Genomic DNA, 19,911 nt, shown 5'->3' with positions numbered 1-19,911 from the left:
GGCGCAAAGCTTTTCAGTGACTGAGTTTTAGTTCAGTGAGTTTTAAAAGGTCAAGACCTTCAATCTCCAATGTGTTCACCCTGTTGGCAGTCTCAAAGTGATGATTTAAGGGATTTGTTGGACCATAGAATACACAGGCAACTAGACCCCCGTATAATGCATATGCTGAATGAAATGGATGAAATGGCTTTAATTTTTTTTGTTTTAGTTATATTAATTTAGTTTTTGATTATTTTACTAAAATAATTTGGGGAATTCCAGGCGATTAAATATGTATTTATTGGAAAATAAATATATTATGAGTCACTACAGTTAAAAGCTCTGATTCAGGAATTGGAAGCGCACGGCGGCTGACCTGGTCCTGTGCCCTCGCCCCTCTCTCAGGTCTGAACATGCTGCAGAGCGGCCTCCACAAGCAGCATATGAAGGACCTGTTCGTGGAGCTATGTCTGACGGTGCCCGTGCGTCTGAGCTCCCTGCTGCCCTACCTGCCTATGCTGATGGACCCGCTCGTGTCCGCCCTGAACGGCTCCCAGACGCTGGTCAGCCAGGGGCTCCGCACCCTGGAGTTGTGCGTGGACAACTTGCAGCCGGACTTCCTCTACGACCACATTCAGCCCGTCAGGGCGGAGCTCATGCAGGTAAAGAGGGGCTACTGGCCTTCTTGTCACTCATAACTGACCTTTGGCTCTACTGCTAGTATGAGGGATGAAAATAATGAATATCTTAATATCAAGAGTAATTTTGGATATTAATGAACGATCAATGTTTGATACCTTGAATGGTTATTTATTTTTTTTTGACATATAGAAGCATATTGGATAGCTATAATGAAGAGAAATGGACTATATGTCAATAAATATGTTTGGATTACTCAAAGCTTCACCAGTGGCTAAATTCATGAAAGACTTATTTCAAAAGAATGGATGAGATCACTCCTACTCATTGCCGTCTCTGGTCTCCTCGTGTTCCCCTCCAGGCTTTGTGGCGCACGCTGCGCAACCCGGTGGAGACAATCTCCCACGTGGCCTACCGCGTCCTGGGCAAGTTCGGGGGCAGCAACAGGAAGATGCTGAAGGAGTCCCAGAGGCTACAGTACGTGGTCACGGAGGTTCAGGGGCCCAGCATCAAGGCCGAGTTCACCGACTGCAAGGCCTCCATACAGCTGCCCATGGAGAAGGTAGGACCCCACCGCAAATACCTGTTTAACACCAAATGTGGTGTGATGCGTATTTGTGTGTTAAAATATACTCAATACATACAATCTGATACCAAGAACCAGATCACAAACAGTTTTTAAAGAAAGACAACTTTTTTTTCAGCTTTTTTTGACGTGGAGGTACCCCTAGATGTAGTTATGTAGTTGTTGTTACACTATCATGACATCCAAAATCACCAGTATGTATGTCTATCCTAAGTGCATATTGTTCAGTGACAGTTAATTGTCAATTCAGTACTGTGTATGAGCCAATACTCAAAGTGAAGCATTCAGAATCGGCATTTATGGTGAACAAAAGGGTTATCTGTTCATCTCTCATACAAATATTTTTCCAAAACTCTAATATTTGAAAGTATTCAGTTTAATATTAAGAATTTCTTTAACCCTGATGATAGAACAAAAATTACATCCTGATCTCGTAGGGAGTGTAGATGAAACAGATTGTTTTTCTATTGTTGTTGCTTGTGTTGATCGAACATCTCAAAAATAAATGTTAGAAGGGAAAAAAAAAAAAAAAAAAGGTTGCGTCCTCTGAGAAGTCCAGCCGGGGAAAACTTTCGTGAAAACTATCTTTGTGGCGCAACTTCTGAACCACCGCAGTTCTCCTTTTTATCCATCTCCTCGCACCTTAGCGTTTCAATTTAGAGAGGAAAGAAGGAACACGGCAGAAAAGGAATGAGAGATATTCCTGGTGATTGCCCCTCAGAGAGACCAATGAATCCTTGTCATTGTGTGTGTGTGTGTGTGTGTGTGTGTGTGTGTGTGTGTGTGTGTGTGTGTGTGTGTGTGTGTGTGTGTGTGTGTGTGTGTGTGTGTGTGTGTGTGTGTGTGTGTGTGTGTGTGTGTGTGTGTTAGAGAGAGAGTTAGTGGAGACGGAGTGTTCCCAGGTAATTAAATCCATCATCAAATCCTGTTCCTGTTCATCCTCCTCATTCCCCCCATCAGTAATCATCAATCTACCGCCGGTCGCCATGACGGCATTATTTACTCTCGCTAATGGCTGATCTCTTTTCCTGGCTTTCAATCTGTGTGTCTGCCGCTAGCGCTGACACACACACACACACACACACACACACACACACACACACACACACACAAGAGCAGAGACATACACAGAGAAGCACGAATGCCTGAATGTCACTGCAGGGCGAAGCACATTCAGCAGAAGTACACACATGCACACCTGTGTTCCCGTAATTGTGTTTGCATTCCCAAGATGAATGCCTCTTATGGCGGAGGTTCATACCACCTCACGTTTCCTCCACCCTCCTATTAAAATAAATGCACGTTAATGACATTAGCATGTCTCTCTTCCTCTCTCTCTCCGCTCCCCTTACAGAAGTGTCATTTCATTAGGGTTGGTTGGGATGCGAGTGATGCTGTAGGCTGCACCTAGAAAAGTAAATAACTGACTGGCCGGCCGTCCATCCAACATTTGGAAGAAGGTCCCCTCCCTCTTTTTTAAAAGCGTCATGAAAGCTCAACTGACCAAAATACTGAAATATTTCCCCGTGAGCGAATACACTTGAGTGTGTAAGAGAAATAATTATTCTGCGTTTGGATTCAAATAAAAAAAAAAAAAAAAAAAGAAAATCTCCTCTTCATTTTCACGTCTTAAGTAGCTGTCAAGTCCTCTGAGTAATGTCAGCCGCTTTCTGGTGCTCTTTTTTTTTTTTTTTTTTATTATATAATACTCTTGACATGTCTACAATTCAATTTCCAGAGGCTTTGCCCCCCTCCCCCACGCTTTCCCCGCTTCCCTCCTCATCCTCTCCCATCTGTTCTGAGTGGCGTTAATTACTTCATTTTCTCTCTTTTTAAGCGCCTGGCCACTGTGCCTTGTCAGCCCCTAATCTGTCAGCTCTAATGGCCTCTGTGGACAATATCCGGGAAGCTGTTCCTTCCTTTCCCCGTGGAAGGGCCGCTCAACGTGTATAGTCTTTTGCAGCGTGGCCCCGCCTCGCCGCCATGCACGCGAGCAAGGCATTGTCTCGGCACTGATAGATCTCCTGCGCATTGTTGGCTTTTTGTTTCGGAGTGTGTAGAACTGTCAGTAGCTGCTGCCGTCTCAGGAGGTAGAGCGGGTTGTCTAGTAGTCGGAGGATTGCCGGTTCGATCCCCCGCTCCTCCTGGTAGCACGCTGAAATGTCCGAATGTCAAATGTCAGATACTAGGATGGGTGAATGAGAACTCATTTAAGGGATTAATACGTAATAAAGTATACATTTTATTTTATTTAAATTTTTTTTGTTAAATGAATATTTACTGTACTGCCATTCATAGCCAACATGTTTTTGCCCCAAAAATCTTTTGAGTTTTTATTTAAGAATATATATATATATATATTTTTAAGGGCTTGATCAAAGAGACATTGATACTATTCAATTCTATTGTTTCAGTTCCTTAAACGATTCTCGAAGTATTTAATATAATTTCTGTTTTGGACTGAAATTGTTCCCTTAAATATTTTTGTAATATACATCAGCTGGTATACCGAAAAGTAACTTTCAATACGTGTAAAATGTCAATATGTTGCTGCAGAATCGCATCGTCACCGTTTGCATCGAAAGTGAATTATGAGATCCCTAACCCAACTCTATAAAATAACGTGTACATTTAGTTGTGTTTAAGTTGCCGAGTGGTACATAAAGACGTAAGTCATCTGCATTCCTTTGTTTCCCCCCACTCCTCCTCAGGCCATCGAGACGGCTCTGGACTGTTTGAAGAGCGCCAACACAGAGCCCTACTACAGGCGCCAGGCCTGGGAGGTCATCAAGTGCTTCCTGGTGGCCATGACCAGCCTGGATGACAACAAACACGCTCTCTACCAGCTTCTTTCCCACCCCAAGTAAGGACACTCACACACACACCCACACACACACACACACACACACACACACACACACACACACACACACACACACACACACACACACACACACACACACACAATGTGTATATTAATTTGCTGACTAGCTGTTGATGTTGCAAAAATGGGAATGGCCTGATGAAACGTTGAATTTGACTTTAAATGAGTGAGTTTGCCCTTGCACAGTGGGGGAAATAATTATTTGATCCCTCACTGATTTTGTAAGTTTGCCCACTGACAAAGAAATGAACGGTCTATAATTTTAGTGGTAATTTTTGGTAGGTTTATTATAAGAGTGAGAGACAGAATATCAAAGAGAAAATCCAGAAAATCACATTAAATAAAATAAATAAATTATTTTGCATTTCATTGAGTGAAATAAGTATTTGATCCCCTATCAAAACATGACTTAGTACTCGGTGGAGAAATCCTTGTTGGCAAGTACAGAGGTCAGACGTTTCTTGTGGTTGATTTCCAGGTTTGCACACATCTCAGGAGGAAAGTTGGACCACTCCTCTTTGCAGATCCTCTCCACATCTTTAAGGTTTCGAAGCTGTCGCTTGACAACTCGAAGCTTCAGCTCCCTCCACAGATTTTCTATAGGATTAAGGTCCTGAGACTGGCCAGGCCACTCCATGACCTTAATGTGCTCCTTCTTGAGCCACTCCTTTGTTGCCTTGGCTGTATGTTTTGGGTCATTGTCGTGCTGGAAGACCCATCCACCACCCATTTTTAGTGTCCTGGCTGAGAGAAGGAGGTTGTCACCCAGGATTTCACGCTACATGGCCACATCCATCTTTCCCTCGATGCGGTGAAGTCGACCTGTCCCCTTAGCAGAGAAACACCCCGAAATCATAATGCTTCCACCTCCATGCTTGACGGTGGGGGTGGTGTTCTTGGGGTCATAGTCAGAATTCCTCTTCCTCCAAACACGGTGAGTCGCATTGAAACCAAAGAGCTCGATTTTGGTCCCATCTGACCACATCACCTTCTCCCAAGCATTCTCTGAATCATTCAGGTGTTCATTGGTAAACTTCAGACGGGCCTGTACATGTCCCTTCTTGAGCAGGGAGACCTTACGGGCGCTGCAGGATTTTAATCCATTACGGCGTAGTGTGTTACCAATGGTTTTCTTGGTGACTGTGGTCCCAGCTGCCTTGAGATCATTAACAAGCTCCCCCTATGTAGTTCTGGGCTGATCCCTCACCTTGCTCACCCCTCTCATTTCTCATTGATACCCCCGCGAGGTGAGATCTTACGTGGAGCCCTAGACCGAGGGAGATTGACGGTCATTTTGTGTTTCTTCCATTTTCGAATAATCACGCCAACGGTTGTCTCCTTGTCTCTTGTAGCCCATTCCGGCCTTGTGCAGGTCTACAATCTTGTCCCTGATGTCCTCAGACAGCTCTTTGGTCTTGCCCATGATGGAGAGGTTGGAGTCTGATTGATTGATTCTGTGAACAAGTGTCTTTTATACAGTAGCAAGTTGAGACAGGTGTCTTTTATACAGGTAACAAGTTGAGAGAGATGTCTTTTATACAGGTAACAAGTTGAGATTAGGAGTACTTTCTTAATGCGAGAGGACTAATCTGTGGGAGACAGAATTGTTTATGGTTGGTAGGGGATCAAATACTTATTTCACTCAATGAAATGCAAAATAATTTATATATATTTTTAATATGATTTACTGGATTTTCTCTTTGATATTCTGTCTCTCACTGTTATAATAAACCTACCAAAAATGACTACTAAAATTATAGACCGTTCATTTCTTTGTCAGTGGGCAAACTTACAAAATCAGTGAGGGATCAAATAATTATTTCCCCCACTGTACCTCCAGTTTTTGGATGTCTCTTGAAGAGAAACAGGATTTTCCAGGGAAGGGAAATCACTGTTATTGCCTCTGGAATCTGGAATAACAGTTCACAGTGAGACACAGAGACAAATTAAAACTGAAATTGTCAAAACGTACGAGTGAAAGTTGGCCGCGTCATCAAATCGGATGTGTTTTGGTTGAGCGCGCGCGCGCACACACACACACACACAAGAAAAGTGAGTGCCAGCATGCACTTGAACTTGCCTCATCACACGGCTGCACCTGCCATGATTCATCTCCTCCTTAACCTCACTAGGCCCCCTTGGCCTTCATGCTCCTTTAAACCCCCATCATCCTCCCTCGCCTCCATAACCGATCACCTCTCCTGTCTATAGCTTCTCATCACATCTCAAGGTAATTTCGCACTAAGCGCTTTTCAGCCCGGCAGCCACCAATTTAAAAAAAAAAAAAAATTATTTATATTTTTTTAAATAGCATCCTATGGGAAGGCGCTGTTTTTTGGCAACTTTTTCAGACAAGCTTGTATCGCGCCAACTGCCGTTTCCTCAGCGGACAAACCGCCGCCATGTATAGGCCGATGGTTTGCCCAACCCAAACAACAAAGACGGGAGAGAAGATTATGATAATGAGGTGCCCCTTGAAAAGGTTAGTTGTGACGGTGAGCGACTATACGGAGCTTGGCGCGTCCAGTGGGAATCATGGCGATGCCCAGCGCTAGGAGTCAGCTTGGCGGCGAATCTGTTGTTTATTAGGGCTAGCTAACCAACCAGCGAAATCCAGAATAGGAAGCCAAGTTGCACAGCTGCACGGAAGCCCGTTGTGATGGATACAGCGTGCCATATTGCTGCCAAAAGCACCCAGAGGCCTTTTCCACCCGGAACAGCACTCGGTGTGAAAGTGCCCTGGCCATGGGGTGCCTCCACGCCTCCTTCTGAAGAACGAATCCAGCTGATTGCTCTCTCGCAGGCCAGTGTGAGCTGGAAACAGACAGACAGGGGATGGGGAAAGGAGATTGTAGGGAGGCTGAGTCACATTACCACCATTGATCCCTGGACAGGGGCTAATTGCTTTGCTTTGTCTGGTTGCACTATGGCTGCACCCAACCCCCTCCACCCCATTCTTTCCCACACACACACATACACAGGCATTTTTTGTGAAGATAATGAAGTGTGTCAATGATGATCCGGTTGGGTGGGGGGTGGTTGGGTCTTGTGCCGGTGCCTGCGCTCATACATCTTGATTTGCAAAATCCTCTCTTTTCTACCCATCTGTCCTCTTTATTTTGGCATTAGGTCACTTTGAAAAAGGCCAATCAGAGCGGGCGGGGCGGGGCGTGGGCACGGAGTGTTTAATTCCACTAAATGCCAAGCGGGGAGAATGAAGTGACAAGTGGCAGGGCCTGAAAGAGTGAAGGGCAATTGATGTGGCATTCGCCATCAGTTTTTTTTTTTTCAACAGATAATGATTCGGAGCGATCCGTCAGGCCGACCCCGAGACTAGGACATTACAAAACACAAGCTCCATCATGGAGAAAACGGCTTCTCAATCACAACCCAGACCCCCATCTCCATCAGTCGCAGTGAATAACAGTAGGGATAGAGATCGGGGGGTGGACCTGTTTGAAAGATAGAGGGTTAGGCAGAGATAAGAGAAGGATGAGAATATGGAAAGGAATGGGGGTGGTAGACACAGAGGGAGGGGTGTGTGGGCGGAACACCAAATCCGAGGAAGGATGACTTCTGTGGGTTCCCTCTGATGTTCAGAGGCTCCTGCCTCACTGTTAAGAACACGCCCAAGCTCATGTTTTAATTCAGTTGAGAATAACAGGGGAAAAAAAAATGGCCGCTACTGTCGCATCAGACAACCATCGGATGTGATACAGGGAACAAGATACTGGTGTGACACAATACAAAATCAATTTTTCAAGGTTCAAAATCAAATATTCAATATTTCCGCCACAGCCACAAAAATGTCGAGCTCTCATCATGGTGTCCCTTTTAAATTTGATTTTTTTTTTTTACCGTCTTTCGTTAACTTGCTCCCTCCAGCTTTGCCGAGAAGTGGATCCCCAGTGTGATCATCTCTCACCGCTACAAGGCTCAGGACACGCCCGCCCGCAGGACTTTCGAGCAGGCGCTGACGGGGGCCTTCATGTCGGCGGTGATAAAGGACCTGCGGCCCAGCGCCCTGCCGTTCGTGGCCAGCTTGATCAGACACTACACCATGGTGGCGGTGGCCCAGCAGTGTGGTGAGGCAGCCTGGCTTTCCGTTTTCCATCCATCCAGCCATCCCCCACCCCCCTCTCCCTCTCCACTCCTCTCCTTCAACTTCTGCTTCTGCCGAGTGTGCCGTGAGAGAGGCTTTCTGTGCGTTTGCGGACGTGCGGTCAGGAATGGACGTGACGTCTGTTTTGCGACCTCAAAGGGTCTCTAGAGGACTGTGTGTGAGGACGAGTCAATAGCTGTGCTCGGTGAATACACCGCATAATGCGCCTTCATTGTTTCACACTTGCCAGTACAAATTGTCCCAATCCCCTTCTTTGTTGTGCCAATATTTCAGCTTTTTTCTCTTTTTTTTTTTTCTTTTATATACCAGGTCAGTCACTTCATGTAAGGACACATTATGAAGGACAGCTATTGTTGCCTAAACTCGGTTCTATGGCCTTTTGGACTTGATTCGCGAGGTTTTATCATTTTAGGACCGTCGTAGTTGCATATTCTTGTTCGACCTTGCGTTTCCACCAAACTTGCCACATGCGGGCATACAACACTTAGTTATTGTTATTTCATTTCACATATCGAAGTTCCAAGTAGAATGCATTCAATTCTAAAAACTATAACATGCTTCTTGTTGTCCATTTAACCTTTTTTTTTTTTTTGGTCTATGTTCCTCCCCCCCCCCCCCCCCGTGTCGCCCAGGTCCCTTCCTGCTGCCCTGCTACCAGCTGGGCAGCCAGCCCAGCACGGCCATGTTCCACAGCGAAGAGAACGGCTCCAAGGGCATGGACCCGCTGGTGCTGATTGACGCCATCGCCATATGCATGGCCTACGAGGAGAAGGAGCTGTGCAAGATCGGCGAGGTGGCCCTGGCGGTCATCTTCGATGTGGCCAGCATCATCCTGGGCTCCAAGGAGAGGGTCAGTAGCGGGGCCGGCGGGAAAATGGGGATGAGATTGGATTCAGTGGAGTTGCTTGTGACATCGAAGGTCTCACCGGCCAAAGTCAATTCTCGGGAGATGTCTACATCTTGGAAAATTAGGCCGCTACCTTTTGTTTTGTCATTTCCTCTTGTGATGTGCTGGGTTCCTGGACAGATAGGGTGAAGAAATGCGTCTCATAAAGAGCTTACTTCCAATGAAGCCAGATGTCATTGAAATGTAATTTTAAACAAGAAGTTTTGTTTTGATGCTCAGGAAACGCCTCGTGTCTGCCTCGTGCCTCGTGCCTCGTGCCTCGTGCGTGTCTCTTGTTTTTGAACAACTACAAAACAAGAGACCACTACGTCCTTCTCTGTTATCCCTCATCTCCGCAGCAGGTCGTTACACGCGTCTGTAAATGCAGGAGGTGGACTTCTGTTGTTTACATCATGTGTTGGCACTTTGGAGTTTCGAATGTGTTCTTTAAATACAAAGCAATAAATCCTCCCCCCTCGCCCCGCAGGCTTGCCAGCTGCCCTTGTTCTCCTACATTGTGGAGCGCCTGTGCGCCTGCTGCTACGAACAGGCGTGGTACGCCAAGCTGGGCGGCGTGGTCTCCATCAAGTTTCTGATGGAGAGGCTGCCGCTCATCTGGGTCCTGCAGAACCAGCTCACCTTCCTCAAGGCTCTGCTGTTCGTCATGATGGACCTCACCGGAGAGGTGAGGAGGTCGGGGCGCATTCAGCATCTGCATCGCTCGTAAAATGCGACCGCGCAGTTCTTTCCATCTTGTCGGTGGCCGGTTTAATATTTGTGTCGGTTTCTCTATTGAGTATGGAGTCACATCGTTGATTTCTGGGTCCATTGTGATGAGTTTAAAAATGTCTTGGGTTGGAGTTACGACTAATGAGGTTAAAAGGAAACCTCACTTCTGCACGCTAACCCTATAAGCTCAATACAAGGCTGCAGAGGGGATTGACCAGTCTAGCTCCTGTGAAATTAGGGAAATGCACATTCCCGCACCACAAAAGCTTATTAAGCGTTATTTAAGCGATACGTCTTGCATCTTTATGACGAGTTCAAATAATAACGAGATCTTGGTTTTAAATGCAGCTACATTTGAATTAGGATTATCCCCTCTTACGGTGAGGGTGAGCTGTGTTTATGAATATCTTGGGGTAATGATTAGGGCTGAACGATTTGGAAAAATAATCAAATTGCATTTCCCAGCTCAGGAGCCACATTAACAGAAACGATTTTGGCAAGTGCCAAATATCTGAAACCTCTCCTTCCTCCATTAAACTGTTACGCATTTTAAAAATAAGGCTACTAGTCATATGTTATTAAGGAATGAAAAGCATGACGTACTCAATTATTGCAATTTATTATGATATGTTTATTACCATGTTTCAGTTACCATTGCAACCACAAATCTATTATGTATTATTCTATATCAATTACTTATGAATGTAGAGGGGAGACAGCAAACCGGTTACTTAAATTGAGTTAATGGCTTACATAAAAAACACACATATTCACACCTCGTCTCGCGTGGCGTGGTTGGTCCTGCGATAAGTTGCGGCTCCAGGTTATTACTTATATACACCAATAATATAATTAAATATGAATAATTGATTATAAAATTGCCAGTGGAAACCAGGTGATCAGCCATTGATCACTCAGTTAACAGATCATTGATCACTACAGGAAACTGATCTCTTTAGATGCACTCTCTCTCGAAGCCATCATAGGTTCATTTGTCTAATGGGAAATTCAGTTTTGAATACTGCAGACAATGTCTCAGACAAAATGTATTGATATTCCTTTAGAATTTTCTTTATTCATTTGATTTTGAATAACACTTTTAAGAGCCGCAGCTAGTCATAAAGGAGCCACATGTGGCTTGCGAGCCGCGGGTTGAGTATCACCGGGTTAGATTGCGTAACATTAAATCGCCTTGTGATTTGAAAATTGTGTTCTATTACATTAAGATGTCGGTTTGAATTCAATGAATGGTTCAGCCCGAGTAATGATCACTTTGCAGCTTGGCCTGCTTCACTGCATTCAATCACAGTTTCTGTGCCAAATTTGAACAGACCTTGATTTAATGATGCCTTGATACCTTGGCTATAAAACCAGACGTTTGTTTCGTTTGATTTATTTTTCAGTAAGATGACGTTTATCTTCCCATATATTTGGCTCGCTTGTGTGAGGCAAATTACTGGTTGTTACCGATAGACGGGGGGAAGCTTCTTGGATATTTCTCTCTTTTGTTGGTTATATTACAATATAGAAGTCAATTTTTATTTATTTTTTGGTGATGATCCTCCCAGGTGTCTAACGGGGCGGTAGCTATGGCCAAGACCACGCTGGAGCAGCTGCTGGTGCGCTGTGCCACGCCGCTGAAGGACGAGGAGCGAAGCGAGGAGCTGCTGGCCGCCCAGGACAAGTCCTTCCACATGGTGACGCACGACCTGGTGAGGGAGGTCACCTCGCCCAACTCCACCGTCCGGAAACAGGCCATGCACTCCCTGCAGGTGCTGGCCCAGGTCACCGGCAAGAGCGTGACCATCATCATGGAGCCCCACAAGGAGGTGAGGCAGGCTGAGAGGGGAAAACCCCCAGAGGTGGCCTCGTTACAGCATGAGCGCTTTGAACCATTGTTTTCTCAACGATTTTTCCCCAACCTCACTCTCTCTCCTGCCCTGCTCTGTATCGATCTCTCACGTAATCCCACTGGATTTACCTCTGTCTCCTCTCCTCTCCTCTCCTCTCCCTCTCTTATGTGTGTCCCTCCCCAGGTTTTGCAGGACATGGTTCCTCCCAAGAAGCACCTCCTGCGCCACCAGCCGGCCAACGCTCAGATTGGCCTGATGGAGGGCAACACCTTCTGCACCACACTGCAGCCCCGCCTCTTCACCATGGACCTCAACGTCATGGAGCACAAGGTGTTCTACACCGAGGTAGGCCGTCTCAGAGCCCTTTCAAACCGCCGAGATGAAGAGTTGTTTTCACATAATTCTATTATTTTTTTCCTAATCGATTCATCAAATTGTATTATTGATACTTTCTTTGGAAGTTAAGCAAGCATTTTCCACTTGAGGTGTCCAGGGTCACAAATGTAAACCGATGAGCAATATGATTGGATCAAGGGTCAAAAAACACAAATATCAGACAGTTGTGTTGAGAATTGTTTGTAAATATAATTGTCTTTCATATATTTACTATAAAAATTTCATACAATACTGCACGTTCAATAAATCACTGTTAATCTTGTATACAGTAATGAAAGAGGAATTGATATGTTTAATTTCTCTATTAGACCGAATGTGAGAGACTTCTCACCATATGTCAATATATCAACATTTAATTAAATCAGGATCCTTTGTATTGAATTGTGAGATCCGCCCTAGAAGCAGTATGTCCATTATAATTGGCACCTTGTCAACATTTTCCATTCCCCCTGTCCAGCTGCTGAATCTCTGTGAGGCAGAAGATGCCGCCCTGATGAAGCTCCCGTGCTACAAGAGCCTCCCTTCCCTGGTCCCTCTCCGCATTGCCGCCCTCAGTAAGTCTTGTGGGTTGCATGACACTTTGAGCAGCGATCTCTTCTCAATCATTCCTTCCCTCGCCGTCACAGCAGCAGCACATTTGAATGCAAACCCAGTTGCTCCGAACCCCTTCACCGCCTTGTTTGTTTCCCAGACGCCCTGGCCGCCTGCAACTACCTGCCCCAGTCCAGAGAGAAGATCATTGCCGCCCTCTTCAAGGCCCTCAACTCCACCAACAGCGAGCTGCAGGAGGCTGGGGAGGCCTGCATGAGGAAGGTCAGCGCCTCGTCTTTTTTTCCCCAACCGTTTAGTTTGTCGCTCCGTTCCAAATCCGCCCACAAGTCCATCGGCTTCCCACGTCCGACGTGCGCCATTTTTTTTTTTTTTTTCCATTTAAAGTCGAGCTGGCTCCAATCCATCCCAAACCCATAACTACTTCCCAATGTTGTCCATATGTTGGTTACCGATGAGTGGATTTTCTTTAGTCCATATTTTAATCGTATGAGATTGATTGTTTTTATTTTTTTGTTTTTGAATTTGTGTGATCAACACTGATTTGTGGCCTGTTCAGCGCACGTGCGACTGATGAGTTTCCAGCTCTGGAACCCCACCAGCCGCGCCTCTCCCTCGCCTCTGCCATTCTGCTCTCGGGCTCTTCGTCCAATTTTGCCTTTCTCTGCACATGCTTTATTTTCTCTCCCTCACCACCGTCGCGCCTTTTCACTGTCCGCCAATCTCCCCCCCCCCTTTTTTTTTTCTTCTCTCCTTCTCCTTTCCATTCGGCCATTCTCCGCTCGTCTGCTCTCATTCTTTCATCTCTGCTCTGCTAACACTAATGAGCGTTGCCACCGGCCAATCGATACAGGATGGAGTGTTTGTTCCCTGTGCTGAGAGGAGAATGAATGTGGCTGCTGTGCATGATCAACATGCCAAGCCTTCTCCCTGCCCCACACACGCACGCACACACACACACACACACACACACACACACACACACACACACACACACACACACACACACACACACACACACATATACACACACACACACACACACACACAAAATATATCAGTCTGCTACGTACATGCATCCTTGTGTATGTTTACGGCTGGGACCGTCCTCATTTCAGTGGCCTTCCTTCCTTCATGGAGATGTGAGGGGTGGAGAAGTGTGTTGACACAGCTGGGAGGTTTTGAAATGTTCGCTGTAATGCACGCCGTAGATGATTTGTAGATAGGAATTAGTGATTCAATTTCAGGTCTTGAGAGGAAGGGGGGAAAAAACGCTCCCGGTGACTTTTATTTATTTATTTTTTTTATGTGACGTTCTTAGCGTGCGCCTGGCCCTGAATTAGTATCCTTATTTTTTTGTTAAATCAATTAGGCCAGGGTTATTCGCCGTGTTTGTGCTGTTAGTACGCAAAGAACTACGCGATAACCGTCCGATGCTTCGCCCTGTGGGAAGTGTGTGTGTTCATTATACATCTACACGTCTTTCATTAGTTTTCTAGTTTTCCTCTGTTGATGCAGATTCACTTTTTCCCCCTATCTTGTGATTTTTAAAATGTATTCACAATATAAGATAAAACAGATCTTTGTCTTCAATGTCAGCGCGCAGGTTTTAAAATGCCTTTCTTAATTTGTAATGTCTATCAGCGTTGCATTGACAAATGTAGTTAATAACGTCAGGGGCGTCCATCAGCGTTGGTCAAACTGCTCAAAGTGGAGGAAGAGGAAAAACTGACCACCACTGTATTTCCATCTACGTTGTTGTTGCATGTGGATTGAAAAGGTGTGTGTGTGTGTGTGTGTGTGTGTGTGTGTGTGTGTGTGTGTGTGTGTGTGTGTGTGTGTGTGTGTGTGTGTGTGTGTGTGTGTGTGTGTGTGTGTGTGTGTGTGTGTGTGTCATGTGGTCAGATTGTCCCATTGAAATGCAACCTCAATGCATCTCGGGTCCATCTACACCAACATTTCCAGACGTCACCTTTTTATGAACTGTGTTTTCGTGGGTGTGTGTGTTGACAAACCTTTCCGTGCGTCACAGTTCCTGGAGGGAGCCACCATCGAGGTGGACCAGATCCACACCCACATGCGCCCCCTGCTGATGATGCTGGGCGACTACCGCAGCCTGACGCTCAACGTGGTCAACCGCCTCACCTCGGTCACGCGCCTCTTCCCCAACTCCTTCAACGACAAGTTCTGCGACCAGATGATGGTAAGCAACTAGAATGGCAAAACAGGATTGAGCGGAGTTTGCTTTGTTTTGGTGCCTCTGGGATGAACCTGTGGACAGTCCCTTGTCTCTTACCCAATGTGTCTCTCTCTCTCTCTTTCTCTCTCTCTCGCCCACACTCTTTCTCTCACTCTCACTCTCTCTCTCACTCAGCAACACCTGAGGAAGTGGATGGAGGTGGTTGTGATAACTCACAAAGGAGGCCAGCGCAGCGACGGCAGTGTGAGTATCGAACACATCATGCACGTTGAGTCAAAATCTGATCCGAACGGAAGGTTTCGGCTAGGGGTGGTGGGGAAAAAACTGATAGCATAGTACAGCGATATTTTTTCCCCATGATATTGTATGAATACTCGTTAAAAAACATTTTTACATTTAAGGCCGTGTGATATAGGCCATGTCCACACTAATGCGGATACATTTAAAAGCTGCATTTTCGTGTCAAAACGTTTTTGGTCCACACTAGCGCAAAAAAGTTGGCCCTCCACATCGTAACGCTAAAAATGCAATGTGCAAATCACCAGACAAACAGAAAATCTGACCGTGACGCTTTATTCATCCCTCGTGGTAGATTCAGGACAGTAAGCGTTCATAATATTCCTACACAATACTGCATGGCCACGACTCCTCAAGTTGGAGAGACTTTTAATGGATACGGTGAGCTCATTAAATTACTTCTAAACATGTAATTATACCGCACAGCTCTGACCACACGTCAACATACTGGTTGTCGGCCATTGCTCTTAGGCTCCTGATGCGTGTTCCGTGTGGAAGACCAAAGCAGAGAAAATAAATATGCATTTTAAATTGTTTACCCTAGTCAGATGAGAAATAAATGAATAATATATTGCGGTATATCCTATATCCAGTATATCCTATCGCAATATTTATTTGGGATATTCTCGCATCGCAAGTACGGCGACAATACCGTGTGGTGAAATCCTTGGCCATTCCTACTCCTTGTTTCGTTGCTGCCCGTGTGTTAAATCAACCCGGCTGAATATGTGACTGTCTGAAACTCAAACGCTGGAGCTGCTCACTACAGCCGTATGCTCGCAGTGATTTTTTTTTTTTTAAATTTCCCAACCGATTGGCCCCTGCTCGAGCGAGGCGAGACCCCCCTACACACACACGCACACACTCAAACAACATGCGCCACACCTCCTCAGTGAGGCCTGGTCCCAGATGAGTGGCGAGTGGCCATATTACAATCAATGATTAATTAGGTGCCAGACAGGCGGTGGTGCACCCAGCTCCCGGCGTCTCCCTATTATCTCCTGACAGATAACCTTGTAAAGGCAAAGAAAAGGTGAGAGGGGGGCGGCTAGAGCGGAAGGCGGTGGTGACGGAAGCCAGGGGAGAGGCTGATTAATAATTATTTTATCCTTTATTTTCTTCAGCTCTTTCTATGAAAGCCACGCACTTGACAGGCGGCGTTGTATGGCAAGCCAATTTAACATTGAATCCATGGTACTAAATTATATTTTAGTTTATAATTTCTCTTCCAACAGTTACTAGTAACTGTTTTAGCTTTACTAGTCAAAATATACTAAGGTACTAGTACTTATTTATTAGGTTGTAGTAATTAACTAGTAACTGGTCCAATTGTTACCAGATACTATCACAATGTTTCGGTAACAATTTATACAATTCTGTCATTGAATCCTATGGGGTTCCATGTTGGAGAGATCAAATATTAACCTCCAACTAGTATCTATTCCGATTGTTACTAGTATGTATTTCAATTTTACTAGTCATCATAATTGAGTACTAGTACTTATTCATGAGTGACTAGTGCCTTTTCTTGCAGTTCGTAACATTTCTTTTTTTCACCAGTAAGGATGCATTTTTTTACCCGCCATGATAATTTACTCAACAAAACAGCTTGTCGATAGTTTAATTTAAAATATTAATAGTAAAAAAAATGTTTAAAAATAACTGTTGGAATTGCAATTAGTAACTAAAATATAAGTACTAGTAACTTTTAAAAAGTTAGAAGTTGGTCATATGGTGGGATGGGATTGGATCAGAGAAAGCGGCTGAGCGCCACAATATGATCAGGATGCGAAGGATAATGGAATCAAACCAACCAACAACAACAGGATTGGTCATGTGACCCGAACTCATTTCCTTCACTTTCCTTTCTGTCTCTCCCAGCCTCGGCTTAATTAGATGTAAATTGGCTGTGTCTCTTCCTCTGCTCGTCCTCTGCGAGCGTGTTGACAGCAGGGCTGCTGGTTACAATAAGGCCAACGTCGCTGGGGCTGAGCGGCCAGAGCCTCCCGCTGTACCAAGACAACAGCCCCAAGCAGAGCCCGGCTTGGATCATATTCGAAGACTTGGGTGGAAATTCATTATTTTACTGGGGAGGTGGAGGCAGATTACGTGGAGGACGTGATGAAATTAATTAAGGCCTAAGTACACATCAATCCAATATTGGTGAAAAATTCTAATAATAATAATATACAATATGCTTTCGATAGATCAATAGATAGATACTTCATTCATCCCCCGAAGGGAAATTGCAATGTCCCAGCAGCTCACATCAAAATAACAATGGGCACTTACAAAAACGAACAATAGAATATTGTTCGTTATTATTAGAAAAATTTGAAAAATTGAGAAAACCTCACAGTTCACTGTACATAATACAATATGGCGGGATAATGGAAAATCAACCTGAAATTTAGAAAACATAGGCAATATAATCCTGAACCATTAACTGCTACTTAATAAAATATGCCAGAATAGTGGAAATATATGAACCAGAAAAGCTGAGGATTTTAAGTAGGAAAGCAGAATTCTGACTAAATAAGCCTCAAACCTATTGTCTGTTCCTAAGATTTAAAGAACAGGTTATTTGTACAATATAGACTGACGGAATATGTATCTGAAATAGAAAGGTGAGGTGGAAAACTTTGTTTTTGTTGTAATTCAAGTTTCGGCAGAAAGGTTTAGTGTGGGGGGGTGGGGATGTCACTTTCTGCAGTTGAGTAGGACTTCCTAAACCTAGTAGGCGGGGAACTGGTGCGGCGTTGTCGAAAAGACCCTTTTCTTCCAAATGCCTCGGATTTCCCCGTTGACCGCGTCACCTTATGATATTCTCTCACGTGCGCTTAAAGAAAAAAATTGTTTCCGGAGGAGGTCCGTACGTGAAGGTCCCCGCGTTCCATTTTCACCATTTCACCTGCTTACCTTCTACAATACACGCATAAATTCACACACACCGACTTGAGTCGATAATGAGGACTTTAGAGGATAAGTTTAGAGATTTGATCCATGTGCAGTATGGTCAATGTCTCTTTCCCTGACTTAGTCTTCACCTTAATTTGACCGTCCATACACAGATATGTATGATAAACATTGTCCTGGGTCAAACACACACACACACACACACACACACACACACACACACACACACACACACACACACACACACACACACATTCACACACACACACACACTCTCTCTCTCTCCCCCCTCTTCTTACTCTATGACTGATCGTTGTCTCCCGTTCTGGCGCAGCCTGCACTGGAGGGCGTTGAGGTGAGACGTGGTCCGGCGTTGCGCCCTCTGTTGGTGACTCCCTGTCAGTGATTGAAACTCGGGTCAAACCGATGTCGTGCTGGTGAATCAACCCAATGTTGTGTTTCGTGGTGGTGGTGACTCGCCCTGTGTTTCCTGTGCCTGTGTCTGTGGTCGTCCCCAAGAAATCATCACTGTCGTCCTATTAAGACCGTACGACCAAACCAGCCCCCCCTGTCTTTCCTCACTGTCTCGCAAATTTCAAGCAGAAAAATGGAGTTTAGCGATCATAACCATGACCGCAGCCTCCCGGGTTACGTTGCCCCAATCGAGGCCGTCTGTCCCGGCATCACACCCGTGTCCCGTGCGACTCGCCCTCATCGCGCCTTTATGCCTCTCTCCTCTCCCCTCTTTCTGTCCGTCCCCCTCCGTCGCTCCAGGAGATGAAGATCTGTTCCGCCATCATCAACCTCTTCCACCTGATCCCAGCAGCGCCGCAGACTCTGGTCAAACCCCTGCTGGAGGTGGTCATGAAGACAGAGAGGGCCATGCTCATCGAGGTGGGTGGTCGCATCAATTTTTGTTTCTTGCCTCTTTAGGCCCCCGTCGTTTTCTCGCAGGGTTGACGATCTTCATATTCATTAGCCCCGCTCGGGATAACGAGCCCTCCAAATCCCCCTTTGTGATCTAATCTGATCGTGTCTCGTGCAGTGTCTCGCTCCCAGCAGCTCTTCCCTCCGAGCTCCGCGAGAGGAGCGATGGGATCTAAATCTTGGGTTGCCGTTAGGTTATCGCTCCCATAGCTCCTGTCCTTTCTCTTCCCTGCCACTCGGCTCAACCCACAGCGTTAAAGCTGTCTCCCTCCAGCCACGCGAGATTATTTATTGATTAACTGAAATATTGGTAGTGGAAGGACTTGTGTCTCTCACAGTATACCCCGGACACACAATTAAGTACTGAGGTTTAAAACTGACAAAAACGTGTGTGTGTGTGTGTGTGTGTGTGTGTGTGTGTGTGTGTGTGTGTGTGTGTGTGTGTGTGTGTGTGTGTGTGTGTGTGTGTGTGTGTGTGTGTGTGTGTGTGTGTGTGTGTGTGTGTGTGTGTGTGTGAACGAGTACAAAATAAATTTCACTCCTCTGCCACAGGCCGGCAGTCCGTTCCGGGAGCCGTTGATCAAGTTCCTGACGCGCCACCCCTCCCAGACGGTGGAGCTGTTCATGATGGAGGCGACGCTCAATGACCCCCAGTGGAGCCGTATGTTCATGGTCAGTCACAGAGCTTTACAGAGGCCTTTTTTTATTTTATTTTTTAATATAATACCAGAGACAACCTTTTTTTTACAGCTTCTCTGCCATGTTTCACCGTGTTGGTTATTCTGTTCGCCCATAACACAGTCTGGTGTGTGTGTGTGTGTGTGTGTGTGTGTGTGTGTGTGTGTGTGTGTGTGTGTGTGTGTGTGTGTGTGTGTGTGTGTGTGTGTGTGTGTGTGTGTGTGTGTGTGTGTGTGTGTGTGTGTGTGCACGCTGCCTCCACTGGCATG

General features: G+C 45.5%; 1 protein-coding gene across 2 annotated transcripts in view; it reads left to right on the top strand.

The window, feature by feature from the left end:
* The window catches only part of trrap (transformation/transcription domain-associated protein), a 115,896-nt gene that overhangs the window by 17,941 nt on the left and 78,044 nt on the right, over window positions 1-19,911 (top strand). The window contains exons 19-33 of one of the 2 annotated variants that reach the window (XM_080021039.1): window positions 385-641; window positions 980-1,180; window positions 3,916-4,067; window positions 7,974-8,173; window positions 8,844-9,061; window positions 9,585-9,782; window positions 11,395-11,655; window positions 11,863-12,024; window positions 12,533-12,629; window positions 12,767-12,888; window positions 14,657-14,827; window positions 14,999-15,067; window positions 18,372-18,392; window positions 18,812-18,931; window positions 19,517-19,636. In XM_080021039.1, the coding sequence (XP_079877165.1) occupies window positions 385-641; window positions 980-1,180; window positions 3,916-4,067; window positions 7,974-8,173; window positions 8,844-9,061; window positions 9,585-9,782; window positions 11,395-11,655; window positions 11,863-12,024; window positions 12,533-12,629; window positions 12,767-12,888; window positions 14,657-14,827; window positions 14,999-15,067; window positions 18,372-18,392; window positions 18,812-18,931; window positions 19,517-19,636 (2,369 nt within the window). The remainder of the gene's footprint in view (window positions 1-384; window positions 642-979; window positions 1,181-3,915; window positions 4,068-7,973; window positions 8,174-8,843; window positions 9,062-9,584; window positions 9,783-11,394; window positions 11,656-11,862; window positions 12,025-12,532; window positions 12,630-12,766; window positions 12,889-14,656; window positions 14,828-14,998; window positions 15,068-18,371; window positions 18,393-18,811; window positions 18,932-19,516; window positions 19,637-19,911) is intronic. The other variant, XM_080021038.1, reaches the window with a different exon arrangement.

The sequence above is a fragment of the Zeus faber genome (assembly GCF_960531495.2).
Source record: "Zeus faber genome assembly, chromosome: 20".
Taxonomy (NCBI): Eukaryota; Metazoa; Chordata; class Actinopteri; order Zeiformes; family Zeidae; genus Zeus; species Zeus faber.
This window is presented reverse-complemented; position numbering and strand designations above follow the sequence as displayed.